The 21,811-nt window shown below is 49.4% G+C and overlaps 2 protein-coding genes across 4 annotated transcripts; both read right to left on the bottom strand.

The window, feature by feature from the left end:
• Window positions 1-11,575: 11,575 nt before the first annotated feature.
• SPAAR (small regulatory polypeptide of amino acid response) lies at window positions 11,576-13,722 on the bottom strand. 3 transcript variants are annotated; one of them, XM_055294477.2, is made up of 2 exons: window positions 13,637-13,722; window positions 11,576-13,044 (listed from the first exon to the last, which is right to left on the bottom strand). In XM_055294477.2, exon 2 carries the CDS (start codon window positions 12,776-12,778, stop codon window positions 12,506-12,508), a length of 273 nt encoding a protein of 90 aa, XP_055150452.1. In that variant the 5' UTR covers window positions 12,779-13,044; window positions 13,637-13,722; the 3' UTR covers window positions 11,576-12,505. The 3 variants fall into 3 exon arrangements, with proteins under 3 accessions (XP_055150452.1, XP_055150450.1, XP_063465315.1); XM_055294475.2 differs by having other exon boundaries at window positions 11,576-13,126; window positions 13,505-13,720; XM_063609245.1 differs by having other exon boundaries at window positions 11,576-13,126; window positions 13,637-13,715.
• A 2,324-nt stretch (window positions 13,723-16,046) lies between these two features.
• HRCT1 (histidine rich carboxyl terminus 1) lies at window positions 16,047-17,108 on the bottom strand. Its single transcript, XM_055294478.2, has one exon. The coding sequence runs from the start codon at window positions 16,893-16,895 to the stop codon at window positions 16,548-16,550; it is 348 nt and encodes a 115-aa protein (XP_055150453.1). The 5' UTR covers window positions 16,896-17,108; the 3' UTR covers window positions 16,047-16,547.
• Between the last annotated feature and the right edge of the window lie 4,703 nt (window positions 17,109-21,811).

The raw sequence follows: 21,811 nt of genomic DNA on the forward strand, positions 1-21,811 counted from the left end.
GGAACCTGGTAAAAGTGTTTTTGTGTGAGAATTAAAGCTTAGCAATCAACTTGTTGAACTAGATGTGACTAATTCAAAGGAATCCGCTGACACCAAATCAAAAGCGAGAGTAGAAAATACTGAGGCAGCCATGGGAAAGTTAAGTTCTGAATGGAACTGGGGAGTAGAGGAGAGAAAAGGCCATCATCTAATCAGTCTTCCGACTGCTGTTGCCAGGGTAGAGGCGGTGGTGGGCTAGCGCTGGCTCAAGAGGAGCCAGTTGTGTGTCACTATTCCCAGCTCTCAGTGACATCACCATGGTAGCTGGGCATTGACCATCATGGGAGCATTTATGCCTCCCCTCAGAATTTGGCAAACCCTACATATAAGGGTTTTTTTTTTTCTCCAGGAGAGTCAGTTTACCAGCACACACTGGTTATAAGTGTGTGTTTGTGACCTGGTCTGCTTCTAATGGTAAGTCATTTTTGCAAATAAAACAAATATTGGTAAGTTTGTACACATAGGATACTTATACAAGTCCTATGAGCAGTGTCGGAAAAAATAACAAATTTTGAAAGCAAAATAAGTCTTGAAACTGGCAATTCCAACAAGTGATTCTGTGAACCTTGTTAGTGAGTCTGAATGTTAGTTATTTGAACACTTCCCAGTAACGATTGCTGGCATTTCCACGTGTTGAATATTCACTATAGTCTACAGTTCTTTGTAAATAATTTAACAGAAGAGATGCAAAACGAAGATGTGATTGCTGTTGTAGAACACTCCAAAAGGAAATCAGAAATTGCTCTAAAATCTGAATTAGCAAGAGCAATATTGATCTCAATGGCAAAATCAAGACCAGAGTAAGCAGACCAAAAAGTAAAAATAAAAATAAAGCATCATTTAAAAAGGAAATGAGCTTCTGTAAAACAACATGTACCCTAATGGCTAACCTGAAGATGTTAGGGGCACACTCAACCAACACCAATGAAAAATGAAAAAAAAAAAAAGAAGACATTTATGCAGCCAAAAAACATATGAAAAAATGCTCATCATCACTGGCCATCAGAGAAATGCAAATCAAAACCACAGTGAGATACCATCTCACACCAGTTAGAATGGCCATCATTAAAAAGTCAGGAAACAACAGGTGCTGGAGAGGATGTGGAGAAATAGGAACACTTTTACACTGTTGGTGGGACTGTAAACTAGTTCAACCATTGTGGAAGTCAGTGTGGTGATTCCTCAGGGATCTAGAACTAGAAATACCATTTGACCCAGCCATCCCATTACTGGGTATACACCCAAAGGACTATAAATCATGCTGCTATAAAGACACATGCACACGTATGTTTATTGCGGCACTATTCACAATAGCAAAGACTTGGAACCAACCCAAATGTCCAACAACGATAGACTGGATTAAGAAAATGTGGCACATATACACCATGGAATACTATGCAGCCATAAAAAATGATGAGTTCATGTCCTTTGTAGGGACATGGATGAAACTGGAAATCATCATTCTCAGTAAACTATCGCAAGGACGAAAAACCAAACACCGCATGTTCTCACTCATAGGTGGGAACTGAACAATGAGAACTCATGGACACAGGAAGGGGAACATCACACTCCGGGGACTGTTGTGGGGTGGGGGGAGGGGGGAGGGACAGCATTAGGAGATATACCTAATGCTAAATGACGAGTTAATAGGTGCAGCAAAACAACATGGCACATGGATACATATGTAACAAACCTGCACATTGTGCACATGTACCCTAAAACCTAAAGTATAATAATAAAAAAAATGAAAAAAAAAAGTTTTCTACATCTAGAATATTTGTCACAAAACAAAGATCAAAACTTTCAGATGGAGCAATTAAAGCTGTGTGTTTTAAAAGTTCGTTTTAAAAATAACTTTTAAAATTAAATGTTTGTGCTATTATTTTTCCATTTTTAAGTGATTTTTATCTGGCATTTATTTTGCAATAATGTTGCCTCCTTTTTAATGTTTTCTATAGCCAGTGCCTATATCAGGTGGAGATCATTTTTATGTTATTGAAATAATCTTGTCACAACATATTGGTTCATAATAATAATAAACCATAAGGAAAAAGTCTGAAACTTTTAGCATCAATTTGTCACTGCCAATTATTAACTGTTTATTACTCTGGTCACTCATCATTATTTAAAAGCATGTAAATATAATGTTATAGAAAATATGAGCCAGGCGCAGTGACTCACACCTGTAATCCCAACACTTTGAAAGGCTAAAGCAGGAAGATAGCTTGAGGCCAGGAGTTCAAAACCAGCCTGGTCACATAGTAAGACTCTGTCTCTACAAAAGAAGAAAACAAAATAGCCAGGAGTACCCTAATGGCTAACATGAAGATGTTAGGGGCACACTCTATAGGCACGTACCGATAGTCTCAGCTACTCGGGAGGCTGAGGAAGGAGGGTCACTTGAGCTCAGCAGTTCGAGGCTGCAGTGAGCTATGATCGTACCACTGGACTCCAGCATGGGTGACAGAGTAAGATCCTGTCTCAAAAAAAAAAAATTTAATGTATAATTTCAGGAATGCTCATGAATTCCCAGCAATTTCTCATTCCTGAATACTGAACAGAAGTATTCGCTGGGAATTTGGAGACATTATTCTGGAAATTTCAAACCTGTTAAAGCAGCAGACCCCTTTTCATCAAGGAAAATCTACCTGGGAAACAGAAGATATAAAAGAGGCAAAAATGAGGCTCTGGCTGAAGGAGAGGGGATAACAAGGTCCTGTGCTGAACTTTGCAACCAATTTGTTGAGTGACTTGGAGAGGGGCCCATCACTTTTGTGTCTCTAAGTCTTGGTTTCCTCATCCGTAAACTGCGGTTAATACAGCCTGCTTTACTGGGCCACAAGGCTTGTTATGGGAGACAACTGAGAGGTGCCTGGGAAAGAGCTTTGTCAACTTAGGACACCTTGAAGGCCATTATGTGCCAGACAGATGTCAATGTTGCTATTCCGAGGCTCTGCACTGACCTCAGAGGGTTTGCAGCCTCACTGAGGAGAAGGGACGTCCACACACTGGATACAACCCTTGTCATAGAAGCCAGATGAGCAGAGCTGGGACCGGAGCCCTGAACTCCAGTGCCTCCTCCCGTCTGCTCTCCTGGGACCATCTCTCTGCCAGTGTTTGTCTCTTTCATGGGCTGGGGCTACAGAGTGCAAAGAGCACCTTGGGTTTAAAGTGCAGTCATTCTATAAGTAGCCAGGATCAGGCTGTAAAACAGAAAATTTTATCCCTCACATAAAAATTATGGATTATAAAAAGGGGAGTGTGAGTTTTGAGGAAGTTCAAAGTTCACTGAAATGGAAGCCAGAAAGTTATATTTTAGTCTGGAAGTGCCATAAAATGTAGAGGAATATGTCAGTTCCCCTTTCAGAACTTCAGCTCTCACCTCTGTAGAAGCCAGGAGGGCTTGAATGACTCCATTTTTCCACTCAGAAGATTCACAGCGTCTCATTCCCCAGATGAGCTCACACAGAAAAAGAACTCAAGTTGGTCCATCTGTTTCCTGCGTAGCCTTGCTAAGTGGAGCTCTGGTCTTCCTCAACCCAGGGAGTCCTTTTTGCGAATAACAGCTGTTTGTCACAGAACAGGACAGTCAGGTTTGCTTTCTTAACCTGTGTTATCTTAACATTAAAAAAGTTATTATGTGTTAAAATAGGAGGCCATTGATTTGAATTAGTGTCCTCTACTGAGCCCAGCAGACCAAACCAATATGAAGTCATCATGCTTAATGAAACTAATTAATTTAGGAATATATTCTCGCAAATGGTTGAGGTTCAGTAAGTCACACAGCTGAACTTAATGGATTACAGTAGGTCAGCTGAGTTGAATAAGGTAAGACATGTAGGTAGAACTAATCAACCAATTAAGCTGTAACCAATTAAGTTGTCTCTGTGTCTCACTTCTGTTCTCTATCTACAAATGTTGCCTAATCATGGTGTTGGCCGGAGTTCTCTGAACCTGTTTTGGTTCTGGGGGCTGCCTGATTCCCAAATTGTTTTTTTGTTTGTTTTGAATCATTTTAATTGTTCAAGTAAACTGTTGAACTTAATTAGTCTAAGGATTTTTCCTTTTAACATTGTAATAAAAAGCAACACATGCTTGTTCAAATAAGGTGGAACAGGACAGAAGGATGTGAAGTAAAACATAAGCTTCCTTCTTCCTCCAAGCCTGTCCCCCAGAGGCCATCACATCCTTCCCGATGTTTTCCTAGGTTCATACAAACACATGCGCATGTGTAATTTAGGAGGTTTTTTGTTCTTATTTTTGTTTTCTTGAGGAGGAAAAGTGTTTTTTTGTTTGTTTTTGTTTTTGTTTTTGTTTTAAGAGACCATTCTGTAACTTGCTGTTTTTTCTCTGTGTATAGAAGGCAGTTTCCAAGTCAGTACATTTTTGTAATGGCTGCCTATTATTCCATTTTTTGTGGCTGTATCATAATCTTCATATATTTCCCAATTGATGGGTACTTGGATTTTTATAATGTTTTGTTAATAGAAACAATACTGTAAGAACATCCTTGGACATACATGCTTGCACACTTGCGTGGGTGTCTCTGTAGGGTAAGGATAAGGATGACTGGGTTTGCACATTGCCCAACACCTGGTGCAGGGCCTGACAATGGCCACATTATCACTCTCAGCCTACTCACTAGGAAGTGTGACTTCTGACTCCCATCCCTATCTCTAAGGTGGTCAGCCCACCCGTACTCCAGACCCAACAGCCTTCTTCAGCTCTAAGACCTGACCCCCTCAGAGGCCACCTTTCTCTGTTTCTTGGTGGCCAGGAATAGATTTAACTAGAGGAGCTAATTCAAGGCTAAGTCTTTGTGAGCACTAATGGTTGAGCTAAGAATACTTTGTTGCTATAACAACTTAGCATAAATATAGTGGCTTAAAACAACACAAATGTATTATCTTATAGTTCTGGAGATCAGAGTCCAAAATAGGACTCACTAGGCTAAAATCAAGATGTTGGCAGGGCAGGCCAGGCGTGATGGCTCACGCCTGTAATCTCAGCACTTTGGGAGGCCAAGGCGGGCAGATCACGAGGTCAGGAGATCGAGACCATCCTGGCTAACATGGTGAAACCCCGTCTGTACTAAAAATACAAAAAAATTAGCCGGGCGTGGTGGTGGGCTCCTGTAGTCCCAGCTACTCAGGAGGCTGAGGCAGGATAATGGCGTGAACCCGGGAGGCGGAGCTTGCAGTGAGCAGCGATCACACCACTGCACTCCAGCCTGGGCGACAGAGCGAGACTCAGTCTCAAAAAAAAAGCTGTTGGCAGGGCTACGTTCCCATCTGGAGGCAACCGGGGAGAACGCTTTTCCTTGTCTTTTCCTTTCTGGTTTCTAGGGACTCTCACACTCCTTGGCTGGTGGCCTGCTTCTGTCTTCAAGTCTTTCTTGCATCACCTGCCCTGACTCCTCTGCCCCCCTCCTCCACAGTGAAGGGACATTTCTTACTGCATTGGGCCTGCCCAGATAATCTGGGATAATCTTATGTAAGGTCAACCGATTAGCAACTGCGATTTCATCTGCAATCTTAATTCCCCTTTGTGAACACAACATTTTCTCAGCTTCTAGGGATTAGGACACGGACATCTTTGAGGGATGATTATTATGCCTACCACAGATAGCGAACTCTGAAGGCGGGAACAGAGGCCCACCCAGTAGCCCTCTAAGGAGTTAGGTCTGTGTCCAAGAAAGACCTCTCTGGCGGCCAGGCAGGCAGGGGTGAGGTGAAGCCAGGGAGGCCCATAAGGAGATGACATGGTGAGGTCTGCACAAGGACAGTGACAGTGGTGATGATGGAGGACATGGGGTGGGCCAGTTGACTGTCACCTGAAATAGGAGGCAGCCACCCCTTGCCTCAGGCCAGGCCCCACGCCAGGGCTGTGGCTGTGCCTGTATCTCAGGAGGACAAGGACAGAGGGACCCTGTATGAGCCACCACAGCCCTGGCTTCCTAAGTGGGGTCTGTAGGCAGCTGACAAGGCCTCAGCCTGGAAGTCGTAGGTGGTTGCCGGGAAGCCCCTCCCCAGCTGTGGACCCTGCTGTCTCCCTCCACTGCTGGGATGGGAAAGAGTTGCCTGGGCAGAGGCCCCTCAGCCTTGCCTGAACTGGGGACCCGGGATTAGGAGCCCTACCCTGTCCCAGGAGGTGCAGGCTGGGTGTGGTACAGCCAGGCCTCTCACTCAGGCTAGTGAGCCCCAGGCTGCTCCCTCTACTCTCCTCAGCCCACCCAACCTGCCCAGAAGCTCCAGCAGCCACCCCAACACCCAGACTCCAGTGTTCCTGGAAACTTGGCAAACCCCCACGGACTGCAACTCCCCAGCCTTGCCTACCTCAGCCATGCGAATTAGGCAGAAGAGGGGTGTGTGTCTGTGTGGATGTGTGCGTGTGCATGTCCTTATCATTGTATCTGTTCTGAGAAATTCATCTGCCCCCATTTTTGTGTCTATGTCTGACTGTGTTTTTGTATCTCTTAGATTGGAGTTGGTTTGTTTTATAATTTTTAAAATAACTTTTGTTCCTTTGTTAGGTTCTTGCTCTTTCTTATTCAAGAGCAAACCATTCATTATGAGAAATTCAGATAAACACAAAGGGAAAACATTTAAAATGCACAAATAGGCAAGGCACAGTGGCTCACGCCTGTAATCCCAGCACTTTGGGAGGCCGAGGTGGGCAGATCACCTGAGGTCAGGAGTTCAAGACCAGCCTGGCCAACATGGTAAAACCCTGTCTCTACTAAAAATACAAAATTAGCCAAGTGTGGTGGCACCTGCCTGTAGTCCCAGCTACTTGGGAGGCTGAGGCAGGAGAATCACTTGAACCTGGGAGGCAGAGGATGCAGTGAGCTGAGATCACGCCACTGCACTCCAGCCTGGGCAAAAAGAGCAAAATTCTATCTTAAAAAAAAAAAAAGTAAGTAAATAAAAAATAAAATGCACAAACAATCCCACCCACCTAGAGACAGTGGCCTATCAACACCTTGGCATACAGCTCTCCACATCGTCTTCTATGCGTCTAAGGGTGCGGCTACATTTATAGTCCTCTAATTCCCTTTTAATTTACCAATACATGATAAAAGCCCTTTCAGGTTAATGAGTTTAAATTTACCTCATTGTCGTTAACGCCTGCCTAGCATTTGATTCTGTGGCTGTGTTGCAGTTTGCCAGCCCAGCCGCCTTCTGTTAGTGTCGAGGTGGTTTCTAACTTTTCACTGTCACGAATATGCTGGATGGAGGCACGGGGCAGGGGGTGCAGGTCTCTGTCTCCAACTGAGTCTGCCTTTTCAAATGTCACGTCCTCAGGGGAATGCGGACCTGGCAAGGTACAATGACCCTTTTCTACTCCCTGGAACAAGTGGTTTCCTTTAAGGAAGGTACTTTTCCGGAAAACATGTTATTTCAAGGCCTCTTAGATTCCAGAATCCAGCCTGTCCCAGCGAGAAACGCCACCCTGCTTTCAAGTCCAGGAATGCAGAGAAAGAGCAGGGCAAGGGTTGGAGGTGGTGGGGAGGGGGTGGGTGGGGTAGGCCTCTTTCCCTTGACCGCTCCTGACAGCTGGGTTCCCAGGATCTTCACTCTCACACATCCTCTAGACAAGCCACGATGGGATTCTTACCTTCTCCGTACAGCCAGGGAAACTGAGGCCCAGCAACTGAGTGGCAGAGGTGGGGCTCGGATTAGCCTTTCCATGTCCCAGTGGGGCTGGACGGAACTGAGCAGGGTTCTCCCTGCCCTTTGCCCCATGTGGAGCTGAGAGAAGCCCCAGGAAGTGAAGGGGAAGCAAGACCCATTGCTCAGAGAGGCACAGCCTGTATCTCTGCAGGTGCAAAGCCTTAGGAAGGCCTTAAGCGGGCTGGGTCAGGACTGATGTCTGTTAACCCTTAATTCCAGCCCTCCACAGAAGTTTACTCTATGGGGGAGGCTTCCTGGACTGTCAATTAAAACTGTAGAGGGCAAAGACCTGCTTCTTCTTCAAGTCAAAGATGCAGATGGGGCCGGCCGTGGTGGCTCACACCTGGAATCCCAGCACTTTGGGAGGCCGAGGCCAGTGGATCACTTGAGGCCAGGAGTTTGACACCAGCCTGGCCAACATGGTGAAACCCCGTCTCTGCAAAAACTACAAAAATTAGCCAGGGGCGGTCGTGTGCAACTTTAATCCCAGCTACTAGGGAGGCTGAAGCATGAGAATTGCTTGAACCCAGGAGGTGGATGTTGCAGTGAGTTGAGATCATGCCATTGCACTCCAGCCTGGGCAACAGAGCCAGACTCTGTCTCAAAAAAAAAAAAAAAAAAGGTTCAGATGGGTAGGTGCCAGCAAGGCTTTTGCTCAGGTGAACCTGGGGCAAATCAGATCCCCTGGATCCCTTCCTCCTGAAGATATGAACTGGGTCCCTGAGAATTGGCTGGGTGCAGATATCACTTATGGAGGAAAACGACAGCTTAGCATTGTTCTGCAGATTTGGTATTTGCCCAAACTGGCTCAAAGTGTGGGGGCTCGGTTCCCTCATCTGTAAAATGGAGGTGATGGAGTTGCTGTATACACTCATGAGAGGACACAGAGGAAGCACAATGTGCCTGGTGTGTCACAGAAGTCCAGTAAATGGGCCAGTCGCGGTGGCTCAGGCCTGTAATCCCAGCACTTTGGGAGGCCGAGGCAGGTGATCATGAGGTCAGGAGATGGAGACTATCCTGGCTAACACAGTGAAACCCCATCTCTACTAAAAATACAAAAACTTAGTCGGGCATGGTGGCGGGCTCCTGTGGAGCTGAGGCAGGAGAATGGCTTGAACCCTGGGGGCGGAGCTTGCAGTGAGCCAAGATCGCGCCACTGCACTCCAGCCTGGACGACAGAGCAAGACTCCGTCTCCAAAAAAAAAAAAAAAAAAAAAAAAAAAGTCCAATAAATGGAACCAGCAAGAGAAGTAGAATGAATTGAGAGAGCGCTCGGTTTGGAAGCTGGGAGGCCTGAGTGTGGCTCCGCCCCAGATTCCAGGGTGACCTTGCACAGCCACTTCCCTCACTGCCACCAGATAAGCACTCCCGGCTTTGCTGCGTGTTGGTGCCAGCCTCAGTCTTGTCCCTGCACGGCCACCTCCTGCCCTTGGGGACAGTAGGAAGAGGCCACTGTCACAGCAAGAGGCTTCCGCTGCCCTGTTGCTGGGCCCCTCCTGCTTCTTACCCAGTGGGCTACACTGGGGAGAATGGCAGGAGTACCTGGGGCCAACCCACACCACAGCATTCAAAAACACACACACACTCACTACACACATACAGCTTACACACACACCACAGCATATAAAAATACACACTACACACATACAGCTTACACACACGCCACAGCAAACAAAAACACACACTCACTACACACATACAGCTTACACACACACCACAGCATATAAAAATACACACTACACACATACAGCTTACACACACACCACAGCATATAAAAATACACACTACACACATACAGCTTACACACACGCCACAGCAAACAAAAACACACACACTCACTACACACATACAGCTTACACACACACCACAGCATATAAAAATACACACTACACACATACAGCTTACACACACACCACAGCATATAAAAATACACACTAGACACATACAGCTTACACACACGCCACAGCATATAAAAATACACACTACACACATACAGCTTACACACATGCCACAGCATATAAAAATACACACTACACACATACAGCTTACACACACGCCACAGCAAACAAAAACACACACACTCACTACACACATACAGCTTACACACACATCACAGAATACAAAAACACACACCACACACACTCACTACACACATACAGCTTACACACACACCACATACACATCATACACTTGTAAAACACACCACACACATACAGCCTTATCTAGGAGACCACGGGATCCAAACGTCCAGTTGACCCCCACGTTCCCTTGGCAGGGCTGGGTACACAGTCAGTGCCCAGTCAGTTTTTACTGAATGGAGGGGTGAATGAATAAGTGAATGAATGCATGGGTAAGTGAGGCGGCATCTACTCCAGGAATAGATGGATGGGTGGGTGGATGGGTGGGCAGATGGGCAGGTGAACAAATGAAGAGCGTGCCGGGCTTGGCAAACAGCCTGTCTCCTGCAGAGGGAGGCCAGGCTCCCTCCCCATGCCCGCTTCACCAGCACTTTGTTTTCACAGCCCTGTGATTCCAGCCCGCAGACCCTCCCAGACTGACCTAGTGAATGCTGTGACCACACAGTACAAGAGCAGAGCCCTGGGCCTGGCTCCTGGTGAAGGGTGCCTGAGCTGGAGCAGAGCTGACTCTGGCTGAGGAGAGAGGGAGACTGAGGCCCACTCTTCTCCCTTCCAGATCCTGCACAGCCGTCTCTCCCCTCATGGATCTCCTGTGCCCAGGTTTTTCTTTGTATCTGGACATACTCACCAACCTCTGATCAGTCTAGGCTCTTCCAAGAATAGGACGCTACAGCGTTCCTGTGGAGATGTGCTGCCCAGGTCCCCTTTAAAGGAAGGACTTCAGCCAAATGCAATGGCTCACACCTGTAATCCCAACATTTTGGGAGGCCAAGGAGGGAGGATCACTTGAGGCCAGGAGAGTTCAAGGCCAGGTTTGGAAACATAGTGAAATCCCATCTCTACAAGAAAAGGATTTTTTAATTAGCTAGGCATGGTGGCATGCACCTATAGTCCCAGCCACTCAGGAGGCTGAGGTGGGAGGATTGATTGAGCCCTGGAATTTGAGGCTGCAGTGAGCTATGATCACACCACTGCACTCTGGCCCAGGTGGCAGAGTGAGATCCCATCTCCTAAAATAAAATAAAATAAAATAAAAATAATAAAATAGGAAGGACTTCAAGGCCTGCCTCGGCTGCAGAGAGCTGCCCTGGCTGAGGTTAGACCCTGGGGGAGGGGAGAGGGACTCAGAGACGGAGCTAAGGTGGGGGGATATTAAGGACCTGCATCACGGTTTGACTTCTTCCTCTACCCAATCCTGCTTCTTCCTTCTTCCCCTTATAGGTGTTGGTCCCTGATAAATATCTTGCACCCAAACTTTGTCTCACTGTTCGCTTTTAGAGAACACAGCCCTCAAAAGTTCTCTTCCCTCCGTCTGCAGGGCCTCCCCACATGTGCCAGTTCCCTTCTCCGTGCATCTCTGAAGGCTCTGCATTGAAGGCTGGTGTCAGGAGTGTCCAGGACATGGTCCCAGGAGCTCCTGGACATGGGCTGAGCCTTGCCCACCATGCTCCTCCCCATCCCTCTCCGTCAGCCTCACTCTCTCCCCACCCCTTCCCCCTCGCCACGTGCACCTCTCCAGCTCCAAGCCACTCTCTCTGAGAGCCCTTCCCATGGCAGCCACATGGCAAGGGCAGCCTGTCTGAACACACTTAGAGGCCAGAGCCCCCCTAAAGCTCAGTCCTGCCCCCCTCAACAAACAGGTCCTGGGAGAGCCATCTATTCAGGGCTGGATACAGACATAAGAGCCAGGAGGCTCACAATTTTGCACCCTTCAAACCAAACTCCTTAAATATAGCACAGTATTTATTCCATGGCCACGGGAGAATGGGTTTTCTGTTAATAAAAACTGAATATCTCCTTATTTGTGATGAAAACAAGAGCTTTGAATGTAACATAACATTTTAACTTGTCTGGAATTATCTTTCGGTTCCTGATTTTTCTGTCACTCCGAAGTGACACAAGTCATTCACATTCTCTAAGAATAGAAGTGACCTGTTGGAATATAGCAATAAAGTCTCATTAAAAATACGTTTAAAATATCTCATTTCTGGCTTTCATTTTAATAAAACATATCGTACTTTCTGTGGCTCTTATTTTCTCTTCTGTTTCCTTTTGTGGTTTTTCAAATCAGATTTGGAAAGGCCCATAAAAGGATATACGTTTTCAATTGTAAAGTAAATAACTTGTTCTCAGGAAGCAGCTCTTTGGTTTCAGAATTTTAGGGCTGATTTCAGGCAACTGGCAGGGAGCAGGCCTCGAGGTTGGGTTCTGTGCAATGTGCAAAAGTAGTCATTAGGAGAGCAAGTAAGAAGCGGTTTCTAAAAATGTCCACTTGAGGGTGCTGCGTGCCCAGGTGGCAACAGAACCAGCGTCACAGGCACACTGTCTACAATAAATTCCAGTGATATTTCAGTTCCTGGTGTAGATCAGCAGAGCCGGCCCACCATGCAGTCCGGCGCTGTGTCTGTTCACTCACTCCTCGGAGCCCTCCTAAGCCCCATCCCGTGGGTCAACCCCAGCTGGGCTGTCCCAATAACAAGGATCCCCGAGGCTGGAGGGCACAGAAGGCTGGAATGGGAGGAGACGGGAAGTTCACAGGTTACCGGAGGGGAAGGACAGGGAGAAGGCCCTGGGAGGAGGGGAAGGCCAGGGAAGGCTTGCTGAGGGGTGGGTGAGTCTGACCCAGCAGCACAGCAAATCCTGGGGACTCAGGCGTCACATGAAGGTCCAGAAGTCCCGGGCACTTGGCACTGGCTGGGCATGACGACCAGGCCCCGTGAAGAGAGAAGCTTCCTGGCGAAACGTGGCCACCGTGAAGCTGCGGCCAGGGCCCCCCTGAGGATCCTGGGCCCTCGAGTCACAGCTGAAGCAGCAGAGGACGCAGGTGATGGCCACAGTCACCACGAACAGCACCACCACCACACCAATCACTGCCGTTTCCATGGCCCACTGAGCAACCTTAGGTCCTCTCGGAGCCTTCGCTCCCATCCAGAACAGGAGGCTCTTGGCGACCGCAGGTGCCCCGTGCTCCTCCGGCGGCTCTCCTTCCGTCTCCTAAGAAGATGCTGCTCTGAGTCCCTGGGTCGCTCCTGCTCCAGGCCTTCGGGCGCTGCCACGTGGCCCCACTGCTCAAATCTCAGATGATCTCTCTCTCTCTATTTTCTAAGCCTCAGGCCATGCCTCCAAGAGCTGTGGTCAGCTCCATGTTAGCTTCTAGAAGAAGCACTGTCCTGGAAGACGTGAGCACAGATTCTCTGGACACAGAGGAGGTGGAGAGGAGGGGTCAGAAGACGTTGCACAGAGAGAGCCTAGCCAGCCCTGGCCCTCCGGTGACGCCTACAGATTTCAAGAGCAAGTTACACTCAGACCAAAGACAAAATACTCCCCCAACTGTGGATGCAGGAGGAGCCCGGCTCCTCCCCAGGAGGGACCTTGGGCCAGTCCTTCAATTGGCCTATCTGCTGCCTCCCCAGCCCCTGGCACTGTGTTGGGGGCAGGGACATGAGGAGGGAGGAAGGCATGCGCCAGCTCTGGGCAAGGCAGGGGACACTCACGGGTCACCCCAGGTGCCAGGGCCTTTAGCAGGGGCTGGAGGCAGCGGCAGGTTGCATTTGGCCTCCTTTTTTGCATGGCGCTGGGATCATGCAGTTTAGATACAGTATCAGGTGCTTCCCTGGGAATCCCTGCCCTGTCCATGGCCGTGGGGCTCTTTACCTGGAGGTCCCGGAAGAGCCTTCTTAGATGCCGGCCTCGTCCGCCCTCTTTGCTGCCTGCTTAGCCCGTTGCTCACACTCTTGAACTATTGAGATTTACCCTGGGCTCCCCAAAGGCCAGCCCTGGCTGTACCTGGTGCTGCTGCCTCCTGGCCTGGTGGCCGTCCCAGGGACCATGGCGTTCCTCCCTGGGTGCTGCAGCCTTCATCCTGCTTGGAACTTGGCTCCGAGATGTCTGAGCAGCTGTGAGCACTTCCTGAATTCTTTCCTCCAATTGTGAGCGAGGGCCCAGGACCCACACTGCAGCCGTCCAACCCCCGCTCAGCAGTTATCCCATCCCACCATGCGCACCCCAGGCCATTTCCACCCTGCTCCCTGACAGGAGGTCAGGGGAATAAGCTAGGCCCAGGCAACTGAGTTAGTCTGCCAGGTCAGAGCCCTTTCACACCCAGCACCTCCTGAGACCCCCACCACTTCCAGAAAGGAGACTGGGCTATTAGCCCCACTTTGTCCATGTTCTGGGAAACAGAGTAATGAGAACAATAACTCCAGGCACGGGACCTCACCAGACATGATCTCATATAACCTCCCCAGCAACCCTGCATAGCGATGTAGCCTCCATTTTATAGATAAAGATCCTATGGTCATAGAGGTTACATGACCTGACCCCCATTCTGAATTAGCCATGTTAACAGGCGCGAGCAATGGCCGAGGAGGGACCGCCCTCCCTCCACTCCTAGCTCAGTGCACCTTCCGGTTACCATGGGACCACAGAGCAACCATCTGATTCTGCGATTTTACTGATCTGGGTGCAAAGTGCCAGAAAGGGCAGAGGGCTGGCCCAAGTTCATACAGACTGGGTCCTTTTCAGTTTCTCCAAGGCCCAAGGGAACTTTCTTTAGTACCAGTATTAGGAAACTGGCACTTTGCACAGGATGGGAGAGCAACTTTTCAGAGCAAACGATAGCCTGTCATATTCTCAATCTGTCCCCTTTCTGAGATGATGAGACCATCTGGGCCCTGGGCTCCTCCACATGGAGCAGGCTGTGGGCCATGACAGGAAGCCAATTCCTTGGATTATTTGTATTAACTGGGATGACCAGAAGGAAGGAGACGATGGGCTGATCTGCAGGGCCTGTGGTTTCAGGTTGAGTTCCCAACATCGCCTCCTTAACTGGGGTGATAGAGGGCACCAGGAGGCTATGCCTCGAGCTTGAACATTTGTTCCTTTGATTTCTCGTTGCCTGTTCTTCCTGTGTACACGCAGCTGTAGGCCGCCTGCAGATTGTCTGAGTGGTTCCGCATTTTTGAACTGGAATAAAGGCCAATTGCTCAGTGGGTTCTCTCCCGCCCTGCATAGGCTTCCTTTTCCGTTTCCGGCTTTCGGGGAACCTCCTCCCCATCTTTGATTCATCTGTGAAATCAGCCTGGAGATGCTTGGGAAAGGGGCAGGGCTGCAGGGAGCAGGCTGGCAGGAATCCAGGGGGAGATGGAGGGGGCTGGGCTAGGCAGGGCATGGGAATGGAGAAGGGGGTGGATTTGAAGGACACTGCACGGCAGCCTAGGGTCCACTTTCCCAACCCAGAAACCTAAGGCGGGAGAAATCAGTGTGAATTTGCCTCCCTCTCTCTCACTCCCTCCTCCTCCAGCCCTCACAGAGAATCCACTGGGAAATAGAAAGGAAAGAGGACATTCTATTCCGGTGAGTCACCAAGTCCCTGACTCTCTGGCCTGCTCTCCAGCCCCTCCCCACTGCCTCTCCTGGCCCCCAGTCCTCATCTCCCCCCAATTCCCACCTCAGCTCACAGGCACAGGCTGAAGGCCTCAGAGCCAGACTTCCTTCCTTGCTGTGGATCCCACCAGCTGTTCACAGAGCATATTCCAACGAGCCTCCAGGCTTCGGCAAGGGGGCATCTCTGTTATCCACCCCATTGCAGAGAAGAGGAAAGTGAGACCCCAGCATTCTCCCAAGGCCATCCAACACCCAGCACCCCGGCACCACAGCCTCCACTTTAAAGAACTCCACTCGCTGCCTCCCAGCCCTCCCACCATGCACCGGCACCAGCTGGGGCAGGATGGCTGAAGACGCAAGGCTTGGAGAAGAAACCCTGATCCAGTTACCAAGGAAACTGGACTCAAGGCACCCTGTGGATGGGGCTTCCTCGAGTTTCAGAGCTCAGTCTGCCCTGGACATGGGCTGAAAAAAGTACAGGGGCAGAGCCCTGGGGAGCCAGGCTCGCAGCGGCTCCAACCTTCCTCTCCCCGAGGCCCTGGGCTGTCCCACGGAAGGCCAGAGCCCTGCTGGTGCACACAGGACCTGCTGTGGGCAGGGTTTTGTGCAAACCCTGAATCCTCCCTCAGAGCTCAGACAGAGCCCACCCAATTCTTCCCACTCCATAACCAGCCCCTAAGAACCAGACAGAAGCCACCTGCTCCAGGCACCCTCTTCTCATCAGAGAGGGAGGTCCCAGGGCAATGAGGACGCAGGCCAGGCAGCTCCCTCCCTCCCACTATGCTGTAATCAAGAGCCTCTTCACAAAAGCTTCTTAGTGGTTTTTATTTTCTTGGACTAAGACACCGATGAATTGACTGTGCAGCTTCGTACTGCCTTCTCCAAACCAAAAGGAGATTCTCAGGGCCTCTCCCAGTGCCCTGCTTGCCAGAGGCCTGCAGCGGCCTGATGAGGAGGTCAAGACGGGCACTTCACATCCACTTGTGTGTTGGCTCTGCCAAGACATGCTTGTCACTTCTGGGGCTCACTGGGAGTCACAGTCACAAGATGGGCTGTCCAGCCCCAAAAGAGCACCCTTGCTCTCCACTCCCCAAACCCTTCAGCACCACAGGCCCCAGTGTTCCTCCATTCTCTGCTGCCATAGTACACTGGGGCATAGCATGCAAATGCAGCTGGATCAAGCCCCAGGCTATTGTTCCCCTCGTTCACCCCAGAGACGCATCCTTCCACAGGGAAACATGGGGTCCACTTGTCCTGGGAACGGTGGGAGGGCAGGGGCACCTGCTGTCCACAGGCACCGGCGGCAGCAGCCTCAGCGAGCGTGGCGGGGATGGTGGCGGTGGGGGTGGTGGTGGTGGTGGAGGTGGTGAGGGGTGTGGCGGGGGTGGTGGTGGTGGTGGAGGCCCACATTCGGCACGTGAGAGACGTGGCCAGGATGACGGTGATGGTGAAAGATTCCCAGGTGGCCCCGCCGCCAGAAGGGCCAAGGCTGGGCCCGGCGGACTCGGGTTCCCCCTGCAGCTGTACGGTTCCTCTCCACGTCACAGTCCTGCCGTCCGTGGAAAAGGCAGGTGGCCAGCAGCAGCAGCAGCAGCAGGACCGCCACAGCAGCACCTGTGATCCAACCCACGAGGGTCGTGCTCCCCAGGAGGCCCAGCATCTGGGAGCCGGACAGTCCCTCTCTGCCCAGCAGCTCCTCACTCCTTTCTCCCCTTCAGCAGCCTCCGCTCAGCCCTCTCAGTAACTGAACTTTGTTGTCTCCGCTGCGGGCTGGAGAGCAGCCAGGGAATGTGGGCAAAGCCTGTTTGGACTTGCAACTGCTGGCCAAGGGTGAGGCCAGGCCGCTGTTAACTCTGAGGAGGCCTGGCAGGGAGGCCGGGTGGAGACAGAGGAGCTGTCGGGCTGGATCTGGTTGAGGGAGGAGCCCTGAGTCTAGAGGAAAGAAACCCTCCTGCTGCCTGTTTCAGTGACCTTCCCTCTCCGGGCTTCAGTCTCCTCGTGTAGAGACTGTGTGGAACAGAGATGAACAACACGGGCTTTGGAGCCACACAGCTCACTCGCTCTGAGACTGTGCACAAGTTACTTAACGTCTCTGTCCTGTTTCCTCTTCTGTAAAATGGCTGATAACAGTTCCTTCCTCAATAGGGTGTTCTGAGGACTAAAGGAGTTGAGATGCATAAAGCAGCAACACCAGCTCCCGTCACGTTTGCAATTGATATTATTGCAATGGACTCCATGGTTCAGGAGACACTGTCATCTGAGAGTCTGTGATTCCCTGTCCTGCAGCCTGCAGAGCCCTCCGGGGCTGAGTCAGCCTCTGTCAGAGGAGCCATCCCGAGCTCAATGAGCTTGAGAAGCTCAGGGAGGCACCGCAGGCAGATTTGGCCAGCCAGGGAGGTCCTCCATCCGGCCTGTTCTGGGAGGCAGGAGGGTCTGGGTGTCTGCCCAAGGTTGCTGGGAGGCAAGAAGGAGGCCACTGAGCTCAGAGAGGGCAGGCACAGGCCCAGCCTCCTGGTTCCCAGTTCAACAGTCTCAACTGGCCATAAATGGCATGCTCCTTGCTCTGTCACACCCTCCCTGCCCAGCAGTGATGAGTGCTATTCCTACCTAGTGGAGCATTTACAGAGCGGCAGGATCTGAGCAGTACTGACTGTCCCTCCAAGCCCACCCGCCAGGCCCAAATCCCCTCTGTTCCTCCTGGGAGGCACCGTCCCATCCTGCTGACAGACCTCAGCAACAGGTGCTCACTCTGTCTCTGGGCAACCCTTTCTGCTGTGGGCGTGCTGGGCTGTTCTCCAAGCTCTTCCTCACACGCAGGGGGGCTCCCCAAAGCCCCAGCTCTGTGTCTGGCTCTGCAGGGTCCCTCCAGGCTGAGTCCCCAGCCCCTCCCTCCAGGCTCATCTCCCTACCGCCTGGAGGAATGTCTGCAGACACCGCAGGGCTGGTTTTCTGAGTTCTGGCAGCACCTCCACCCTGTGATGTTGGGCAAACCCCTTGCCCTGATCCAGCCGGTCTCCTCTGCAGAACTCCCAGAGCAAGAGGTGACCTCCAGGGACCCTTCCCCCTCTGGCCTCAGCCTGAGGTGAGTTCTCTTAGGGAGGCCTCAAACCCTTATTGAAACCCCTCGCCAGAAGAAAAGGCTAAACATTCCCTTCAACCAAACTGGGCTCAGGGGCAGCAGGTCTAATGAATCCCGGCACTTCTTTGGCCCTTGGGGGAGCCACTTGAACTTTTAATGATGCTGGAGTAAGAACTCCTCCTGCAGACTCCTGGGGCCCTGGGAGCCCGGCTGCCTTCCCCAGGGAAGTTAAGGAGGGAAGTCTGCTGTGAGGAGGAGGAGGAGGAGGAAGTCAAACGGGATTTTCGTCCTCAGAACTTCTCCAGGAAGACTCCCACCCCTCACCAGCCGCTGGCAGCGGGGCAGGACCTTACAACTACGAACTTGAAGAACTTCAATCAGCTCAAAGGGCCCCTTGGAATCACCCAGACTCAGCCTTCACTGACAGATGGAGAAACTGAGGCCAGAGAAGGGAAAGACTTCCCTAAGTTGCCCCAGCCTTGTGCGCTAATCTGTACAGCAGGTACTCAACAGAGCACTGCCCCTGCAGTGAGGGAGCCGTCCAGAGTGACAGCCCGAGACCAGCAGGGCCTTCCACAGAGACATCGGGAAGATGAGGTGGAGATGCGAATAAACCTGAAGGGCGCAGGGGTTGGGTGTGCCCCCTCACACACACACATACACACGACATCTGTTTCCTTAGGTGCAGGTTCACTCCCCATCTGGGTAGTAGGATCCCAAAGTGAACATTTGATTAGATGCTTTGGGCACTCATGGGGGCAGGGAGGGGCAGCCATTGAGAATACAGTCCTCCATGACTTAACCCATTTATGCCTAAGGTTGCAATTTTTTTAATTTTTGCAATCAGACCTTGGCAATGACCTTGATCAGTATGATAAAAATAACTCTCATATGCTTAGTGTTCCAATAAAGGAACACCAGGCATAAATGTTAAGAAGTGACACAGCCAGGGGCAGTAGCCTGTAATCACAGCATTTTGGGAAGCTCAGGGTGGTGGATCATTTGAGCCCAGGAGTTCAAGACCAGCCTGGGCAACATGGCGAAACCCTGCCTCTATAAAAAATACAAAAGATTAGCTGAGCATGGTGGCACATGTCTATAATCCCAGCTATTCAGGAAGCTGAGGCAGGAGGATTGCTTGAGCCTGGGAAGTAGAGACTGCAGTAAACTGAGATCATACCACTGTGCTCCAGCCTGGGCAACAGAGCAAGACCCAGTCTCAAAAAAAAAAAAAAGAAGTGACAGAGACCTTCTTGGAGGCTTGACTGTATACTGTACATGAGGGTTTGCAGTACTGATAACTTTAAGGACACTGTGGCTGTGTTTCCGGATCCCCCGCTTCAGAAAAGCTTGTCATTGTATTTCTTCCCCAGGGTTGGGACTTCCTAGCCAAGGAATGGGAGTTCTAGACCACACAGCAGATGGGTAAGCTTTTTGAAACTCATATTATTTAGCTTCATGCCCATACTTTCCAGGGCACACAGACTCATGCACATGCTTATAAATCAACATTGCTCTGTGGGAAAACTTATACACCAATAATTGTGTGTGCACACGCTCATGTAAATATGCACAGGTGAATAGAAGTTCCAGACAACTCACAAATTTGTGCTTGTAGTAGCTGCAGGTGGTTCTTGGAAGTCCAGCCATAGCAACCACATTGTTTTCACTAATTGGTGGCACCACCTAGTGGTGACACTGTAAATAAATCAGTTTTGTATTCTGACCTGTCAAAAGTTACAGTATCTGATGGTTGTTTACAGATCATAATTTGGACCCATGCATTTAAATCCTCCCTATTCCAAATTCCTATTGAAATAGACAAAGAGATAAAAATCCTATTCCACTCTAGAAATCAGTAAAAAAAAATCACATTACTGGCACATAAACTTTAAGGAATTTCAACAAGATACAGTGCAAATAGAACCAGGCTGATGGGTGTATTGACTAAAGAAGGACATTCCTGGGAAATAATGGAGGATACGCCCCAGGAGAGTCTCCCTAAAGCCCCATAATAGACAGCCAGGACTAGGAAAAAGGCTGAGATGGGGATAAGCGGGAAAAAAACTGAGCAACCTTGGGAATCGCGAGTGCCTGCTCACCGAGAAGGTGGCCAAGGCTCAGCTCATCTTTTGGTTTGCACAGAAAAGCAAGGACATTGGCCAGCAGGTTTCTAACCCAGGTGCTCATGACAGTTAGAGAAGGGGGGACATTCTTCCAGCCGACCTTGGACCGCCTCAACAAACAGTGAAAAGAAGTTGCGCAGCAGAACAGCAAACTTCTCTCCTCTTCTCAGAAGCTCATCCTGCCCTAATCGTGGTCGACTGGATCTCTCCCAATCTAGAAAACTAAACTATAAATATTCCATATTTCTTCTTTTCCCATTGCCTGGAACCAACACGTTTGAAAATGATCTACGTATCTTTTAGAGGACCCACTTCAAATCTCAATTCCAAACCAATGTAGATCTAGGTCCCTCCGTGAAGTGAGCAAATATGTAATAATTTCTAGACATACGAAAAAAGACGTAAGTTATTATATCTTTATCGTTAGGGTTACTAGAATCTAAGAAACAAAAACAGTAAAATTCTGTAATTTATATTGTGAATAGAATTCCAGAAGTCAATCTATATATGAATATGGAAAATACGCAAAAACAGGAAATTTATTTTCCAATTAAAAACCAAATCCGGAAAGATTGCTTTGAGAACCTTCCCTATAACTCAGAAATAAATAAATAAATAGATTAAAAGAGAGAGAAAGAAAAGAAAGATCCAGAAATCCAATATACCTATATAATAGGCATTCCAGAAATAGAGAATAGACCCCATGGAGAAACAATCATTAAAGAAATATAAAGAAAATTTCCTGACTTGAAGAATTAACTCTTTAGATCAAAAAGTGACTTAGTACTCAGCAAACTATCTATCTATCTGTCATCTATCTATCTATCTATCTATCTATCTATCTATCTATCTATTTAGAGACGGGGTCTCATTCTGTCGCCCAGGCTACAGTGCAGTGGCACAATCACAGTTGGCTCACTGCAGCCTCGACCTCCTGAGCTCAAGTGATCCTCCAACCTCAGCCTCTCAAGTAGCTGGAACTACAGACGGATCCCATCATGCTGGCTAATTTTTTTGTGGAGACAGGGTTTTGCCATGTTGTCCAGGCTGGTCTTGAACTCCTGGGTTCAAGCAATCCTCCCAACTTGGCCTCCAAAGTGCTGCGATTATAGGTGTGAGCCACCACGCCCTGCCTAAGGAAACTATTTAAAGAGGCCAGATCATCTAGTTATATCCAGGTGAAATTTTAACATTAAAACAATAAAGAGAAACCAAATGGTACAACCATCATGGAAAACACTTTGAATTTTCATATAAAACTAAACACGCTCTACCAGCTGTTTACTGATTCCGACTATTTACCAGCAATCACACTCCTTGGAATTTACCCAAATTAGCTGAAAACTTGTGTTCACACAAAAATCTGCATGT

This window comes from Symphalangus syndactylus, chromosome 9, assembly GCF_028878055.3.
Source record: "Symphalangus syndactylus isolate Jambi chromosome 9, NHGRI_mSymSyn1-v2.1_pri, whole genome shotgun sequence".
Lineage (NCBI taxonomy): Eukaryota > Metazoa > Chordata > Mammalia > Primates > Hylobatidae > Symphalangus > Symphalangus syndactylus.